The sequence below is a fragment of the Varanus komodoensis genome, unplaced genomic scaffold (assembly GCF_004798865.1).
Source record: "Varanus komodoensis strain SLA01 unplaced genomic scaffold, ASM479886v1 scaffold5, whole genome shotgun sequence".
NCBI classification, from domain to species: domain Eukaryota; kingdom Metazoa; phylum Chordata; class Lepidosauria; order Squamata; family Varanidae; genus Varanus; species Varanus komodoensis.
In genome coordinates, this window is record NW_025336087.1 from 12,262,121 (window position 1) to 12,280,785 (window position 18,665).

The 18,665-nt window shown below is 41.2% G+C and overlaps 1 protein-coding gene across 2 annotated transcripts in view; it reads right to left on the reverse strand.

The window, feature by feature from the left end:
- Nucleotides 1-8,438: 8,438 nt before the first annotated feature.
- SV2C (synaptic vesicle glycoprotein 2C) overlaps nt 8,439-18,665 on the reverse strand; it is a 77,883-nt gene continuing 67,656 nt past the window's right edge. For both annotated transcript variants that reach the window (XM_044446478.1, XM_044446477.1), the window contains exons 11-12: nt 17,082-17,241; nt 8,439-8,622 (exon numbers count right to left, since the gene is read on the reverse strand). In XM_044446478.1, coding sequence (XP_044302413.1) covers nt 8,439-8,622; nt 17,082-17,241 — 344 coding nt within the window. The remainder of the gene's footprint in view (nt 8,623-17,081; nt 17,242-18,665) is intronic.

Here is an 18,665-nt window from a genome sequence, read left to right on the forward strand (position 1 = left end):
CTCAATCTACCTGTGATGCACCTCCCGGCCCACCTTACCTCTATCAATATCCAAATTCAAAAGGTTTCCAAGTCAGGTTTTGCCTGTCAAATGTACACACAGAGATACAGGACTGCATGTATCACTCAAGGGGAATCTCTAGCCCACAGGATACATTTTGCCAGCCCATGTGAGTTTAAGACGAGATTCCTCCTTTTTGCCCTCCTCCACCACCCAAAAGGGGCAGCAGGCAAAAGAATAACTTAGCTGCTGTGTGCTTTTGTCACGCAGTGGATCCTGCCGGGATGGGATGAGGGTGAAGGGAAAAGTTTCTTTCTGCTTCAGAGCTTGAAAAGCCCCAAACTCTGGTAAAAAGGCAGAAGAATGCTTCTGAACAAATTAGGCAACAAAGCTAGCTAAAAGCATCCAATCAGCAAAAACAGCAAGTGCCATGTTGAGAATTATACTGAAAGCAACAGTAAAGTGAAATGGTAAGCATCATAATAATAGGTCTATGGAACATCCAGGATTTGAATATGGCATGCAATTCTGTTCTACTTGTATTTTTAAATAAGCAAAGAAAAACGCACAAGAAAACATGCAATAAGGCAGGAAAGAAATCTTCCTTATGAAGGAAGTATTTCTTTGCACAATTTACAATCAGCCCATGGCATTCATTACCACAGGAAACCGTGATTGCCACTAATGAGTGTCAAAATGAATTAGAATGATTCTAATGATTTAGAATTATGAATTAGAATGATTAGAATTAGCATGGTCCAGGATCCAGAGAGAGACCAAGGCCTATATGTGGGCTTGTATCAATTGCAACTTTCCCCCCATTTGAGGGATTCTTTTGCACAAAGTGCTTTTGAAATTCAGTTAGCAGAGTAGCCGCTGTTCCCATGGGTGTATGCAACTGGTCACATGAGTCTCTGGATCCTACCCATGGTGAAAAGATCTGTGGCTACTAATGCAACAGAATATTGTCTCATCACTAAAATATGTGGCTATACACGCCTAGGGAAAGAGATTAATTATCATCGTAACATCCTTCTAAACTCTGACACCCAATCATTACTGGAAGATCAAACTGCACTACTGCAGTAACAGTGTCACATCAGCTACTTTCTTATATTCATAAACTGCAAGTAAGCACACAGAAATCATGGGATAGGAGGAAAAGTTCAAGGAAGACTGCTAGTAAATATGTAACAGTGTTTCCTGCTGTGTTTCCTGCCTGACACGAACAGGGACCATTAATATGAAGCAAGAACCTGAATTTTGATAGAGGATTGGTGAACAGGAAGACAGGAAATTCAAAAGAAAAGGATATGAGCAGCTTGTTTATCGTGGGTTTAAATGCTGACTTTCCCTACCCAGCAGAACAGCAACCTTTCTTGTACTTTCTCTGCCTTTTGTAATGTTCAGAGCTTTTAGAAAAACATTGTTTACATATGCATATTTTATGTATTTGCTACATTTGAAGAGCACATGGGGAAATAATGGAGAGTATTATTTGCACACATGACTCGCCTAAAGATGGAAATGATAACAGAACTAGAATGTGTAGACTTTCCTTGCAAAGGCAGAGGGGATCTGTTGCTGTGCTTGTGGTTTTCAGCCAACACTGGCAATCAACCAACATGAAACATGTCACTGCAGTGGGAGCAATGCTCCATTGACTGTCCCATTCTAGAAGAGGTTGTTGCACTCGGTGCACTGGCCAACGTCAGCTAGTTGCACTAGTGGTTGTTTGCAACAGCACAGGGGTAGCACTGGATACTGTCCAAAGGTCGACCAGTATCACGGAGATGGAATGTGGATGAAACAAACAATCTAATTCCCCTTCTTCTTCCAGGGAGTAATGAACGAATCATTTAGAATAACTGCAACAGAATGCATTATTGTCTGTCTGTGTGTACATGAGTGAGAGAAAGGGAGAACAAATTGCAGAGATATGAGCCAGAAGACAGAATTATTCATGACTTAGCTGGTAATCCAAAGCCACATTTGTCCTGGGCTAAGAAATACTGAATTCCATGGGGCATACCTTTGAACAGACCTATATAGGAATATAGTAGACTCGTGGCTAACTTAAGTGACCAGCACTCTCAGGCAACCAGCATGCATGCATGCATAAACAAACTAACTTTACATGCAAATTAAAGTAAAACCACTTTCCAAGTTTAAACTTGGTGCACCACACACTGTGATTAAGCCCACATTTGTCTCCTACTCCTGCCAATTCACCATTTGTAAAAATACAGATTACTGGGATCTATTGTTATTCAAATTTTGTGTTCTCGCCCAACCTTAAGTATACCAAAACAGATCCCAAGATGGAAATGTGCAAGAGGCTTGAGAAAGGTGAGTCCTGCAGTGCCTATGGAGGAATTTAATGTTGATTCATCAACAATCTATAACATTAAGGCTCAGTGTCAGAAGATAGAAGTTCGTCTTTGTCTCAATTTCAATTACTGTATTTCAATATTAATATCCAATCAATACAGACTTTATGGTACAAGATATAGTATTAGTTAGGCTTATTTTTAACAGTAACTCTCAAAGCAACCAGAAACTACATTTATCTGGCATCTACCAACCCCCATAGGTGCTGGTTAACTGAGAGTCTACCGTACATAGATAGCACTGTGATAGATAATTTAACTGGGCATTTCAGGGTGCTGATGATGGGAATTGGAAGCACTCATTTCAGTGAAACATTAGACTAATGTGATTCAAATGTGATTTAAAAGCAGTATGATAGATTTCAGATGTGATATTTAACATGACTTTGGAACACTTTCCTATGAATGTGCAAATGAGAAGGACAGAAATAAGGATTTCAGTATATTCGAATCTTTAAAAATGTGTGATCCTTTCAAGAAGATATCTTTATTATTACACTGCAACCTTCCTGTGGTTTCTGTGACTTCATCTCTGATACATTTTTAATGTTCCATCCCTCAACATTTTCCACAGAATTGTGCACACTTCCTATTTTTTCACATTTTAATTTATCCTGCCCAAATGAAACAATGCAGAGAAAGGCATCAGTTTCACTGGTGCAGATTTACTTCATTGTCCCAGTTCTCTGCTGCTCGTAGAACTACTAAGTTTGGGAAAGTGATGCCTAAATAATCTGTATTTTTCTTTCAAGATGAGCATATGTACAGAATTTTATTAAAAAGAAATCTTGAGAAAACATAGGTAGAAGAGTCCCCCCTTCCAACTCTATCACTTTAATTGGAGAAGGAAATAATAGCAGGTTGGACTTGAAAAAATTGTGTGAGAATGGATTTGAGTCCAGTCATAGAGCAGTATGGACCAGTATGCAAAGTAGGCATCTCAGTTAGTGCTTTCCCAATAATGTCTCATTCCCCCATCCCTATCAGCAGTCTCAAAATGAGAATTGGGCTTCTTGTTTCTTAGATCAGCACTTCACTGAATTAGTGTGTGTATGGAGAGGCCACAAAACGAAGAAGGGGGTGGACAAGTGTGCAACAGAGCCGAAAGAATATCTTCTTCTCCCACAGAGAAGGAAGAGTAGGCAGCTGAAGACACAAAGGGGGCAGGGGAAGAAAAGCTTCCTGCTCTTCTGGTGAAGATGCAGGTTGTCTAGTATGGGGGATGCTTCCATGGGAGTGGAGATGGGAGGTGGAGGGGCTGGAAGGCCAAAGAGACAGAACTGAGCTAAGCCACAGCCTCCACGAGTGAAACATGGGGCTTCATGGCAAACTCTGAAATGTTTCCCAGCTGTTACAACAGCTGAGGCAGGAAGACCATGCAGAAGTCAGGACAAGATGGAGGATAGCAGGGATACTTGGGAAAGCACACACATGTTCTGGCCACAAAGAAGACCATAAGAAAAAAGCCGCTGCTGTAACAGCAACAGACTTGGGGGTGGGGGCTGCTGATGTAATGGCAACATACCTGACTCTGCTGCAAAGACTCCTGGGATATACACCATTGCCTATTGGAGATCTGAGGGCAAAGAACTGAAGATGGGAAAGTGCACCCTGAGGGAAACTCAATCATCTCTTGCACGCTGCCACAAAGAAACCACAGTCCATGGCTAATAAGCCCCAAAGACTTAACAGTTATGCAAACCTGCCCTATGGTTTTTCTTGCACCAGATGGAAAGGTGGGCATGTCATTTAAAGTGAGAAAATTTTAATTTGTAAGCAATGGAAGTGCGCATCAACTTAAGTGGAATGATAATTACCGAACTGTACATGTAATTTCAGTCAAAGTAAATGCTTTGTATTATAGTAACATTTGAACATCTGGTACTTGAACAGGCCATTAGTTGGAGCTAACAGCGTGGCTGCTCTGTTTTTATGCAGTTCTAAATCAAATGAAAGGCTAGAATTGATACTAGTACTTCCAAGGATTAAACACAGCAGTGCTTCACCCAAAGATAACAAATCTGTAACTATGCATGCTGAAAACTGTGTGTTGAACCCATAACTAGCACAGCGTAAGTCAGAGGGAACACAGACTAGACAGCAGTAGTATTGCAAAAGACTGAGATGCAATGTGTGAAAGAATGGGCATGAATCTGAAATAAAATGCCCAAAGGATAAAAAACGCTATAGGTTGCATTTGCAGAATTGTCATTTCTGATGTTGAATGCAGTCTGGAGAAAAATGTAGCTAATACATGACTCCTCTTTTTCATTTCCTATTTAACATGCACAATAGCAAGTTACACATCTCTTTTGCAGTATGATGTATGTTCCACATATTCTGGGAGAAATCCTTCTTTGTACAGGATTCAAATCCATTATTCATTATAACTCTGCATGTTACACAGGAAAGGTGGATAGCAGCAGTAACCATTTGTCCCATCTTCTCTCCCAACTTGTTTATATCATGTGCACCTCCCTAAGAGCATATCATAAGATCGCCAGTGAAAGGACAACACATGTGAATTATGAACTGCAGCAGAGACATAAGCAGCTCTAACTATTCAATTTTTATGTGAAAGCTGGACAAGAACTACATGAAAGTGGAAATCATAGCTCAAGCAAATTTAGTTTTCCTTATGACCTGTGTGCGCATGTGTGTGCATGCACATGTGCGTGTGTGTATAGCATCTAGGTAATTAAAGGACTAATATAGCAGTAAAACATCTGGATTTATACCATAGGTTGCCATCTGGTCAGATTATGTGTTACAAATATCTTGCAGCAGTGCATTCTCTTTTTCCTTGAGTTTTCCAAGCCTTCCTCTGCCAACTCACATTACAAGTTCTTCTGTGTTCCCTTTGATTCATTAAACACTGCTGTTCCCCATTCATGTAAGAAAGCAGGGAAACATGGCCCCAGCAACATAGTTGATCTGCCAGTAACATGCGTCACACACTTTAAACAAGACAATACTTCTGTCTTTGGTAATTTTTATGCATTCTCTTCTTTGTACCTTAGAACTGTATTTTCTTTTATTGACTGCATTATGTCACAGCTACATGATGCGTGAGAGCTCAGCCTGGATTCACAATATTTTTAGATTCTTAGACAGTAACACAATGATTACAATAACGAGATTTTACCATGGAACTGTTGTTTGCGTTCCTTTTAAAGTTTAGTTATGGCTCTGGATTTTTCAGTGATTACATTCATGAAGGAAGCAGACAAAACACCACATCAACCTAAATGGACACCAAATATCAAAAGCATGGTTTACAGTGGCCGATTTATCACCATTCCCAATCAGTACAGAGGCTTCAGATTTAATACTCAGGAAAAAAAATAGCAAGTGTTCTACAAGACTAAGAGCAGATTAAAAAGTTCTTCCCCTCAAAATGAAAGAAAAGCTGTAGAAGTCCAAATGTCAAATGTAGCACTGATCACAAAAGGCCACTTTTACAAATTAAAGTAGCTTTAAGAATTCTGCCACGCTGGCAAAATTCAGAGAAGTCAACAAGAATGTTGCAACTCTCTGGGAAACAGTCTAACAATAATAGAGCTTAAATACTATGACATGAATAGCTACATTTTAAGAAATACTGGAAATCTAAACTTCATGGGCTCAGACCAAAGAATGTTAGCAACTCTTACCTTTTTTTAGATTGTGCCTTACATATTTCTTTCAGAAAATCTGAATTTAGACAGTGTAGGTAATTGAGCCAAGGGTATTCTAAAATGGAGTGAGGAAAGCAGAGCAATTTTTTTAGTGGTGCACCTGCTCATTTTTGCCTCTTTTCACTGATTTAATTTGTATGTCCTAGAATGACCACACCTTTATCAGGACAGAGGTGCAGCAACTGATGGAGAAAACTTACTCAGCCTGACAGTAAAGACTGTCCATAAATTTTATCTCTTGCAACTTTATCTAGTGACCCCACCCAACCTGATGTTCTCCAAACAGGGTGGATTACTGCACCAAATCTACTACCAGACGTGATGCTTCTCCCTTTTCAAAGTAAACTGTAGAATCTCCTGGCTAAAAGAAAAAGCCACACAATATGTATTCCAAATATTGCAATTATTTCCTTTATACATCAGTTCTTTTTTCAAAAATATCTATTTTTATCAAAACAGGAAAGGGGCTACTATTATTCTGCACTGTAATTTTATAGAAAATTTAACATATAATGGGGAGCATGGCATGACTTAAAAACATTCCTATTATGCTTTTACTTTGATATTAGCATTAGAAGCTTGGCAGCAATGGTTTAAGTTATTTAATTGTAAAACAAATTCAACTTCAAAAGGCAAGCTGCAGCAAAGATGAAAGACAATGCCCCCACATTTTTTTTTCTTAAGAAAGCAGGAAATCTACATTTAAGTACGCTCATGCAGACTACTCTGTTTTATGCTGTACCTCATGATGTATGTTAGATTATGATATGTTACTAAGAAAGTTCTCGCTGATGCTACTTTTAGTAGTTTAATGTTCAGTTCTTGATCTTCCAGGTACAAGATGGGACTAAAGCAACAGAATAGTTTTACATACTGTAGTTTATTTAAGTTGATATATGGCTAAAAGCGGGTTTAGATGTGTAGGAGTTCCCTCACAGCCCTGTATTCCTGATAAAACAAAAGAAGGGTGGCTACAAGGAGAAAGGGCTTCTCTGAAGTGGCACCCAACTCTAGAATCAGCTTTCCAAAGAGGTTTGCCTAGCACCTTCTCTTCATTCTTTCTGGTGCCAGGTGAAGACCTTTTTATTTACCTGATATCTTAACTGTTAGGATAATCATTAAAGTTTTATAGTATTTTATGGTATTTATGACATCTTAATGCTATTGTGCCTTTTACTGTGTTTTCTCGTAAGGACTGAGGTTACTGTGATATTTTATTGCAGGGTTTTGATGTTTGTTGTGATTTTTAGTGTTTTATATTTATTAATATTATTTGATATATTAGGTATATTATTATTTCCTGTAACCCACCCAGAGAGCCATTTTGGCTAAACAAGTGGCATATAAATCTAATAAATAAATAAAATACTCAGGCCACATTTAAGGAACAGCTTGGGCACATGGATGATCTCCACAAAAGGAAATGCAGCCATTATTTTGTTTCAACAACCATGTTTTTTCCTTAGAACACTTAAACTGTAAAAGCAAGGAACACTTTAAGGGGGCAATTCACAGAATTCCTACCCTAGCATAAACCAGATGAAGCCAGCAAGACGATGCCTGTTGAATTTAGTACTCAACGGACCTTTTAACCTGAAGCAGAAGGGACAATGTAGAAGGTCCTCTAAGGCGTCAACGACAGCCCTCTTCAGAAGTGCCTCCATGGATTCACTGAATGCCCATGGCTATGCTTGCTCGCTCAACCCCCAGTGCATGGAGGCAGATGGCCCCGGTCTGGCAATGTATTCATTCTAGCTTGTAGGTTGAACTTTAATGGAGATGTCCATGTAGCTGAATCCTGTCCTCCAAGTTAAGTACAGCACCATGGCTACCTCCTTAAAAGTTCAGACTACAAGCCAGAGTGGAAACACTGCCCTACTGGTGTTGCAGCCCCTCCCCCCTCCACTGCTTCAGTGTCAATAGGGTGTCCTGGGTTCCATCCCCTCCTTTCCACACATTTAAGACAAACTAAAGCAGAAACCCACTCACACACAAATGTATGCACATGGGCTCTTCCATGCAACTAAGCCTCCACCAGGGTTTTCAACTGAATGGAGATGGTTTGCCCCTTCAAGCTTTCACTGAATGCATAATAATCAGGAGATGGAACTGATAGGATATGCAACACTGGGAGTTGGGCCAGCAGGCACTGTTCCTCCCCCCTCCCCATAATGTGTTCAATGAATGCATAGTACCCCTCTGAGGGGGGCTTATATCAGTTTACTAGTTTTCCATAACAGGACTTCTGCTATACAGGCACCTTCCATGCAATGTGAATCTGAAACCTTTGCCAATCCAGCCAGGAGATCTGACACTTGGAAAGAGAGGAAAACAAATAATAAATGGCTTTTTATCCACAATCCTTCCCAAGTTACATCAGCACTTGGGTTCTGGTGTCAGGGAGTCGAAGTCCTACCAAACCTCCACATACTAGAACTGTAGATGCCAAAAGTATTGGGATTGATATGGCAAGGACAACAAAGGAACCAAATATTAAATTTCCAAGAACAGCTGCTGCTTTGCATAGTGCATTTAAAAAGCCAAAGCCTGTTGCCCTGGAAGAGAGAGAGAGAAAGAGAGAAGTTAAAACCAGTGGAAATAAGCAAATCAGGGGGAAAAAAGCAGAGTGACGATAGAAACAACATATTAGTTTATATGCAATTTCTGGAAAGGGCCAGTATGCAAAGATGTTCAAATCCTTTCAACTAACATAATTGGTGAAATATGCTTCTTGGAGATTTTGAACGTTACAAAGTAATTTTTACTTGAGGCTGGAAGCAATTTTTTTTAAAGAAAGGTTGTAGATATAGCAAGGATTGGGGAATTATTGGGCAAAGCCAGTAATTGGAGACTTTCTGCACCATGACCTTCCAGAATGATGGCAAAGGACCCTGATACATTCATTCACCCTCAAGTTCCCCAATCCACTCCAGGTTTGCATCCTCCTTTATGCAATAGCTAGAAACTAGTGGAAGTGTAAAAATTATAGAGGGCAGTGAGGATTGTCCATTCAACATTTAAAAAACGAAGTTGCCACCCCTTTTGGTGCACCTACTTTTGCTGCTTTTCAAAGACATCCATGGGGCCCAGTCTCCCTCCTGCCTGTGGGGATGAAGTAGACAAAGGATGGGAGGGAGGAGATTTGGAATGGGCAGTCTCTTGGATGGAGAACACCAGCCTCCTGAAGACATGGATCCAAGGGTCTGTCAGCACAGATGCAGGCTGGACCAATTAGGGGCTCAGAGTGCAGAACACAGGTATGCCCGGTTCCACAGTGCCCCTCTTTCCAGAGACAGGCTCTGAAGAGTTCATAAGCAAAGCTTTGGGTGAAGGGGGGCAGACAGTGGTCAACACTTCTCCTTGTGTATGCTCAGACGCTTGTGAATGCTTAGAGTTTTCTGTGTAGAATAAAGACTCTTACAAGAAGTGCTGGAGAGACTGTCTTGCTTGGAAGGGAACTCATGACACTTCTTTTTGAAAGTTGAAACTTATAAAGTCATTGACAAAAGTATACCTATCGGGCAGCAACCTGTAAAAGTGCATACTTGGTTTCCGTGAAAGATCTTTCCCACCCAAAAGGAGAAGCAAGGAAATGACAGCAATTCCATGAGCACTGGTGAGGATGCTACCCCCTGGCAACAACATGGGCAAGACCGTAAAGCCCAGCAAGGGCTTTTGCTGCTTTTGTCAAGTGGTGTGCTAGCCGCTCCCCACAATCTGATGGAATTACGTCTCCTGGACTTACACTGCACAACAACCAATAGTGGGTCAAACTACCTCCAGAACAAGTCATGGGATGTCAGAGTAACCTGTTCAAAAATAAATCACCTGTGAGAAGCAATCCTAAATCAGATTAGGATTTGGCTACTTATCATGGGCTCTATCATGAGAACACAGTCCACACACAAGGAGGGAAACAAGAATGAAACTTAAATAGGTTGACTACATTTAGTCTAGCTGGCCCTACCTCCACACTGACAGAAGCTTCATCTGTTCAAGGTGTCTGATCTGTTTTAGTAATCTCAGGCTGTGACAATGTGCAGTGGCTGGAGTAAACTAGTTTCCTCATGGTCCATCAGAAAATAATAATGCAACCTCCCCTGGATGCAAGGGAGCCAACCCCTAGGATCTTTCTGGAGAACTGTGCCCTGGGGAGGTGAAAGCCCTGTGCTATCTTTCCATAGCAAAGTCATCTTCCTAAACCATCTGGAGCCTCTTCTGAGGACCAGAAGTCATGATCTTCTGAGGACAAGAGTCCAGGGTCCTGCACTGTAACAGGGCAAGGCATTACAGTAGTCCAAACAGCATATAAGTAAGGCATGGGTGAACATGGCAAGGTTGTACATCTTTAAGAATGGGCAAATAGGCATAGTAGTCTCATGGTACAGTTAAGAGCAGCCATGGTTCAGTGGTAAATACTCAGCCAATCAGTGTGGACAGCACTGGATGGACCAATGGTATGACTCAGTATAAGGCAACTTCCTGTGTCGCTAAAATACTCTCAGCCACAGCAGAAACCTGCCACTTAAGTTCAGGGTTATCATACCAAGTGTGAGTCAGAGTCTTCGGGGAAGTGCAACCTCATCCAACACAGATCGTGTCTCTATTCCCTGATATGCTTTTCACCTAATCAGGGCCACCTCTGCCTCGGCATCCAACCCAGGAGTCTGCAAGTTAAGCTGAATACAGCCAGCAATTTTGTCCTCAAGTGGAAAACTTATCACAGCAGGAGTAAGATGATTCGGTCATCGGGGCAGATTACATGAGAGAGGCTATTTAATGAGGAGAACACAGCTGATCAAGAGTGTGTCTGTGTTCTTACTTGCAGCAATGGAAGGATGCCATGGGCATGATTTTATGACATGGAAGGACTTCTATAGAGGAAAGTTGTCCTATAAAATGCCCACATAGGGAGCCACAGATAATAGGAGTCGTAGAGATTTTGCATGTGCAGAAGCATCAGAAATTCCAACACATGCCAATCTATATGCAGTCTTTATGCATTTTCCATACAGAAATGCCTGATGTATGAAGCATCTCTAAGGCACAAGTTCTGTCAGGTCAAACTATTTGTAGCCCAGTATTGCCTGCTCTGCCTGGCAGCAGTTGCTTAGGACCTCAAATAAAGGTTCTGGATGTCTCCAAAACTGAATGAAGGTCAGAAATGAGATAGTTTTCAACACTTTTATGTTTTCTGGCTTGGCTGAGTCCCTTGCAATGAAATGCTCTGGAAAGTTGGTATGATGGGAATTAGTTGGTTCTCATTTTAATATTAATTAATTTCACACTTTCAAACTGTATGTGAACTTAATTATCCTTTGAAATCACACTTCTCCAAGCAAAATATGCATACAAAATAACTATATTAGCGAAAAATAACATTGAAAATGTATTAAGAAAACTGCTTGCAAAAATGTGTCTATTAAGCAAAATGGTGCACTCAAATTATTAGTATTTGCTTCATTTCTGTACCAACCAATAGCCAAAACTCTGGGTGGTTTACAACAGTTCCTAAAACAGGCCCATAGTAAAACAAAACACTGTATTTTTCCCACAATTAAACAGCTAAAACAGTATTTGATACAAAGTAGATCTGTTAAAAACACTTGACATTGGTGTGCCCATCAAAGCATTAACTATCTTTAGAAGTCTTTAAACATTTTGGCATAGAGGGCTGTTTTAATCTGGCATTGATGAGAGAACTGGCACCATCTGAGCCTCAGTGGAAGATCATTTCACAGCTGGGGGGCTGTCACTCAGAAAGACCCACCCTTGCGGCCCTCTGAATCTTCCAAGTATACTGCAGATGAGAGAGCCACTCCAAGTATTATGACCCCAAGCCACGAAAGGTTAAAACCAACACGCTGCATTGGTCTTGGATGTATAGAGGCTGCTGATGCAAGCAAGTTAGAACTGGTCTTATATTTCCAGGCCTCCTGGTCCAGATTATTATGCTGGGGGCCACATTTTTCACAAGCTGAAGATTGACATGAGATGAGTTGACATGGAGAAGCCCAGGTAGAATTCACTGAAGCTTGGAGATTACCAGAGTGTAGTTTACAAAGGCCAGACTCTCTCTGTCCAGGAAGCAGCTTAGTGGGCCACCTGGGCCTCAAGTGACAAAAATGGATCCAGGAGGATCTCCAAGCTATGAAGCTGGGCCTGCTTCTCCCAACACCCAGCACTCTAAATCCAAACTGGAAGAAGAGGTACAGTCAGAATTCTTAGCTGAAATGCCAAGGCCAGGGAGAGAGTCTCTCTCCTGCCTGGCCTCTCTCCTTTTCCCTTCCCTGCAGATCAAAACAGAGGATTTTAAATAGTCTTTTATGTTAATGTTGCATCCCTCCCCCTATAGCTGTCCTTGTTCCACAATGTCTCCTCACAGACCACCTGGCTCATCTTGAAGCTCACAGGCTTTGGGATTTCAGCTAAGAATTCCAACCCCACCTCTTCTTCCAGAGTTTAAGGCAGAAGTCCTCAAACTTTTTAAACAGGTGGCCAGTTCACTGTCCCTCAGACTGTTGGGGGGGCAGACTATAGCTTGAAAAAATATGAACAAATTCCTATGCACACTGCACATTAAAAATTAAAATTAAAATTCATTAACAAATTAAAAATAATTAAAAATTAAAAAATGTTTGCTCCGCTCCCTCAGGCTGCAGCAGAAGCCCAAGATGAGGTGGGGAAGAGCATGTCCATATTCAAGGGACATAGCTACAATGTCTGCAATTGTGCTGGGGGTTAGACAGGCGCAATCACGGGCGCACTCGGGGGGGAGATGGGAATGCTCGTGCAGGGAAGGCGGGCACGATCACGGCCATCTCCCCCCACAAGCACGACTGCGATCGCACCTGCCTTCACTGCATGAGTGTGCCCGTGATCGCAGGCATCTCCCCACTGAGTATGCCTGCAGAGCTTTTGGACTCGCTCAGAGATTGTGTTCTCCAAGCCAGTCCAAAAGCTCTGAGGCAGGCCAGATAAATCAGCATGGTGGGCTGGATCCAACCCGTGGGGTGTAGTTTGAGGATCCATGGTTTAAGGTATCCACCTTGGAATGCTGTATTAGGGACAAGTAGGCTCAGTTCCTATAGAACCTGCTCTTTAAAGGAAAGCATAACCTCATCCTCAGCAGGCTGAACACCACCCATGCTTGTGTTAGGAGAGCTGTACACAAAACTGCATGTCCAAGTCTCAGAGTTTTGTGGGAATTTAAGACTGAAAAAGGAGAAATTTAACCTGACAGATTTGCCCATCTATAGTTGGAAGTTATCATGGTGATTCTTATGTAATCTACACACAGTTGGTCAAAACTGCCTTCTAGGGCACTTGATGAATGTTTATTTAGATCCCAAGACTTTGGACTGGGATTGTGTTACAATTTATAAAAATCTAATCTTTGTGAATTGTTTCTTTGAAAAAGATTTATTAGAGAGGTTTCTGGCTCCTCAATTAAAAGACTAGAGCAGACAAATTAATAAAATTAAAGTTTCTTGTATTTTAAAGCCTAAAAACCCTGTACCTGCCAAGCTTATCTGCAATCAGCTCTTGCAGAGTGCAAGTTGGAGGCAACAGACTGAAATAATCAGGATTATATTACATATAAGTCTTTCTTGAGATCCTATCTGAAGTAAAATATACTGCAGTAGCCTACAGATAAAGACAGCCAGAAAGATTAGGGAGAGCAGTGGCTAGATAAGCTGAGTAAAATTCCAAACTCAGCCTGCTTAGGCAAAAGGTGAATGTAATTAAAAAAGAAGGAAAGCAAAAGGGTACAATGTGGTATGATAATTTTTTTTAGTACCAGTTCTGCAACCACAGATGAGGAAAAGTAGAAAATCGGGCATAGTTCCAACCTGAGAAAGCCTAGGCTATTGGCCATTATAGAAATGAATTAAATAAATTAAACAAAACAAGTATAACTCTACGGTTTTCAAGACACCAGGAGGTGAAATGTAGAATAAATGGTGGAAAACTTAAAAAATGTTGTAATGTAGTAATGTAATGTAGTAATGCTGGCAAGGGTTTAAATGCATCCAGTTAAAAGCTATGGCCAACAGAACTTCTGGAATGTATATTAGAGCTCATCTCACAGAAGAACGTGATTTGAAAGTAAAGAGGCTGAATAAAACAACAAAGGAGATACCAGTGTTGTCTCTGGGTCGCTTAAATACATGCCAAGGCTGAAAAATAGCACTGGAAAGTTAATCAAACTGTTGAATAAATTGTTAATATTCTTTCCACAGGGTGGCAGTAGAAACTTGCTAAGCTTATAACTATAAAATTATAATATTAGACCATTCTTTTTCTGATAGAATTGAACACAAGGACCATAAGCAGTAATTATAACTTAGCAGAAAGATTTCATTAAAAAACCCTAAGAAGCAGGTATTGGAGGAAACCCAGCAACAATTAGAATTTTTTTTTTTTTAAATTGGGTGGAAGAGTGTGGTAGCCAAGGGCATGATGTCTGAAGCATGGCTAGTTGTGACATGCTGGAAGTTAGAGGCCCTTTTCTGTACTCTTAGGCTGCCATCCTATGGTTCCTGGATCTTTCTGAGGTTAGATGGAGAAGTATGGTCCACCCTCGGAGTGAGAGATCTGACCTTAGACGTCTCCTCCATGCAGCTGCAGGAAGGTCCCTCAGTCAATGCTCCTCATAAGCCAGAGCTCAGCTGCCAGAGAGGGCAAAACCAGAAGAACTCCTCCTGTTCTTCTGACGTGATCCCAGAATAGGGAGAACGTATGGCTGAATTTCCCAGAGCTGGGATAATTTATTTTCCTTGCCCTGGAATCAATGTGAAGAAAACTGTCTGTTTTGTTTTTTAAGCAAAACTTTAAAATAGGAAGGAAAAAGTCTCATGACCATCACTTCCCTCTTTCTGTCAGGAGTTTTCCTCAATCTATGCTCAAATTTTCTCTCTGTCTGTTCCATTGCACTCAGCTTGTGGAGCTGTATAAACCCTGCAAATCTGCAGGAGGCATTCAGAAACTACTGTGTCAGCTGCATCTGGATCTGACAGATTGACCAGGTCTTCAATAGGGGAACCAGCCTTACTGTCTTGAAAAATCCCTCTAGCCCATCAGAAACCACCCAGATCATTAGCCTCTGAGGTGGACTATCCTAATAGGTCCCCCAGACCTGACCACAAGCAAGGGACCAGTTCCAAGCCTCACATGTTGAGATCCCCTCTCCACAGTCAGCTGGAAAAACCAAGTCTACACTGGCTCTGATCCATGAATCAGGTCACTGACACATTTATGTATTTGACATGCAGCAAGAAAAAGAACACTCACGTGCCTGGACCTTTACTCAAACACAGCAGTTTAGAAACATAGATAAATGTTTCTACAAATACATAACAAGTATGGCATCCATCTTAACACACTGGCCAATATGCCAGAGGCCTGCTTTAATGAAAAGAACTCTCTACCTGCTGACAGAAGGAAATCAAGAGGGAACAAAGCAGTCTCCCTTGTCAGGGAATTCCGTACATTGGGACAGTCAGCAAATCAGCCAGATTTTAGAGAAGTGACTCATGCTTTTGCATGATCTGGGCAATGGCTTTCTAACTGAAAGGCTTTATTAAGTTAATGCTGACCAGCTAGGCTGGATTTGAAGTATAAATGAAGAATATTGCAGAAGTCAATTTAAAAAAACAAGCAAAGTTAGGTCATATGATGTTATCTATTATTGTTTTATCTATTTTATCTAATTATTAATTGCTTCATTGTATTCTGTGTATGTTTTTATGCTGTTTTAAACCACCCAGAGAACCTTTGGATTATGAGGCAGCATAGAAATGGAATGAAATGGAATGTAAATTACCAAATGCGCAAGTAAGGGCCTTCCCCAAGAAAAAAAACAGTTTGCTCAGGTTATCAGTTAGCCTGGAAAGGCTCTTTGCTCTTCACTATGCCAGCACCCCCACAACAACGGAAGTAGCCTGACAGTGGAAGGAAAGAATGCAGAGCAGGATGCCAGATGGTCAGACTCAGTTCACTGGCTCAGCATAATGCCTTGCCCATTATTTCAGGCTTGATTTCGGAAAGACCAGTAAAGATAAAGACCTTCTCTAACAATAAAGCACAGCTGGTTTAATGTGTGTATTCAGCATCATGTTCATAAAAATCTAAAATAAAAAAGGTGGATTTTAAGGTCTTTGCTACATGGGGTGTAATTTCTACATGTGCTCCAAATTTCCTACTCACAGTTGTTTGCACTGTGAACCTTCAATTTCACTTGGGTGTCTAATGAGCACTTTTGGCAAATCTTTTCTAGAGTAGGGAAAATGCAATATTTAATTGTAAAACTGAAAGAAAATGGTTTGTGTATTTGCAATATCTGCTATACCACAGTGCCACCTATGGGTTAGGTAGTGAAAAAGCAGAAAAAGAGTGTTTTTGGTGTAGTGCCTGGACCTGGATCCTGCAACAAAAGGGAAAGTAGGTAGCAGCTGATTAACAGTCTTGTGTAGAAAATCCCTGAGAGAGCTTATTTTAATTATCCATTAAACCTTGGTAGTGGGACAACTGTTATCAAAAAGATACTTTTTTGAAACATAATAAAAGCATAGTGCCATAAATGCAAAGTGCTCTGGGTTTATAAATAACCATGGCAAGAGAAAACATTGTTCATGCGAAAGCAAAAGGTCAACGTTTGTTGCTTGCTACGCTGCTGACTTAAACAATAGCTGCTCTGGGGTTCATCCAAGTAGACAAATGCCTACTTTAGTACATTGTCTCTGACAGTGGCCAATGTCAGATGAAAGTCGTAGGAAATATTCCTTGCTGTTCACCCCCATGCCCAGATTCATAAAATAAATTAAATAGCAGCAGTCCTGATGCTGACTGCTGGGGACTCTTATGCCTGATGAAAACTGTTTATTCCTTTAAAACACACCCAAATCCATTTAGTAATGAATAGGAGGATCTGTTCTTCTCATCAATAATTGTCAGGTTTTCTAAATTATGCGTTGGAAAGGAAGTAAAGCACAGCAAGAATATAAGCGCATACCTCCTGTCTGTAGGATATAGCTCCACGGTAATAACATCAAGTGAGTTCCATGCCGAGATGGTGAGGCCATTGTATAGACACAGCATGCCTATCATCATAGATTCACTTGTACCAAACCACAGAAAAAAGCAACTAATTCCAGAAAGAATCATGGAACCACCTGTAAGTAAAGCAAACAATAAGAATTACCTCTGATTTTTTCCCAGGGGCTTTGCAGAGCAGTGCCATGCCACCTTACTGCAATCCCAGCCACAAGGAGGGATCTGGACACCAGCACAAACGGTTCAGGCACATTGAGTGTCCCAGTTGCAGAAGCTGCAAAAACCCTGGACCTGGGTCCTGACAATAAGACTGAACAATACCTGAACTAGATTCCTCTCAGGTACAAGCACTCAAATGGACCCCAAAGGAATGCATTACCTGCTGAGATCAGTCCAGAATGCTGGATGACCTGTCTCTGACAACACTTTCCCCTGGTCCACAGATTCCAGACCTGGGCTGGTTTAAGTTGGGCCTGGGCTGCCCTGTTAACAGCAAGGGGTTGGACCCAATGACCTTCATGGCCCCATCCAACTCTACTATTCTATGAAGTACCTGCATTCCTATCGAGTGTTCTTACCATCAACCTGAAACCTCTGCTTGGCTCTGGCTCCTCTAAGTCCTTCTAGGTCTTACCAGAAAAAGATAGGTGTCTTTGGTAGATTATACCCTTGAAAAAGTGACAAAGGACTCATACAGAGGGTCAAACTGGATATATACAGCAGATGTTTTAAAACCCCTTTCTTCTGGCCATTTCCCCATTCTACATGCCGCCCCACAAACTGCTTTTCTACCTGCAAAACGACAGGCATTCTCAAATCATTCCAACTGTGGAAAGAAAAGTGAGGGGGGTTGCATTAAAAAGGGCTGATTCAGACTAGAAGACAAATGGAAAATAAATAGTAAAGCTGTAGTCCTATGCCACTCCCCTGGCAGCAAGCCCAAATAAAAGAAAACAAAAGGGCAAGTAAGTAAGTGGAAGCAAAATTATGCATGGTGTGGAAAGAGTGAATCGGGAGACCTTTTTCTTCTCTCTTTATACTAGAACCTGTGGACATCCCATGAAGCGGATTGGTGAGAGATTCAGCAGAGGTCAAAGAATGTACTTCTTCACATAGCATAGTCCAACTATGGAATTCATTTTAACAAGATGTAGTGTGTGACACCAGTTTGGATAGCTTTAAAAGGAGAGCAGACAAATTCATGGAGGAAAAGGCTCTTAATGGCTACCAGTCATAATGACTATATGACAGTATCAGAGACAGCATACCTATGTATACCAGTTGCTGGGGAAAATAGGCAGGAGGGTGCCTTACCGCTCATGATTGTGGCAGGAGGCTGGTTGGCCACCATGTGAACAGATTGCTGGACCGGATGGAAATCTGGCTTGACCCACCATGTTTCTTATTTTCTTAAGCCCATTAAACATAGTGGAATTTACCTCGGAGTAGACATGCTTAGAATTGTGCTATTAGTAATTCTTGCCCCATTCAAGATGACCATTATGGCAGTTATTTTTCACTTCAACAAGCAAAGCCAATGGAA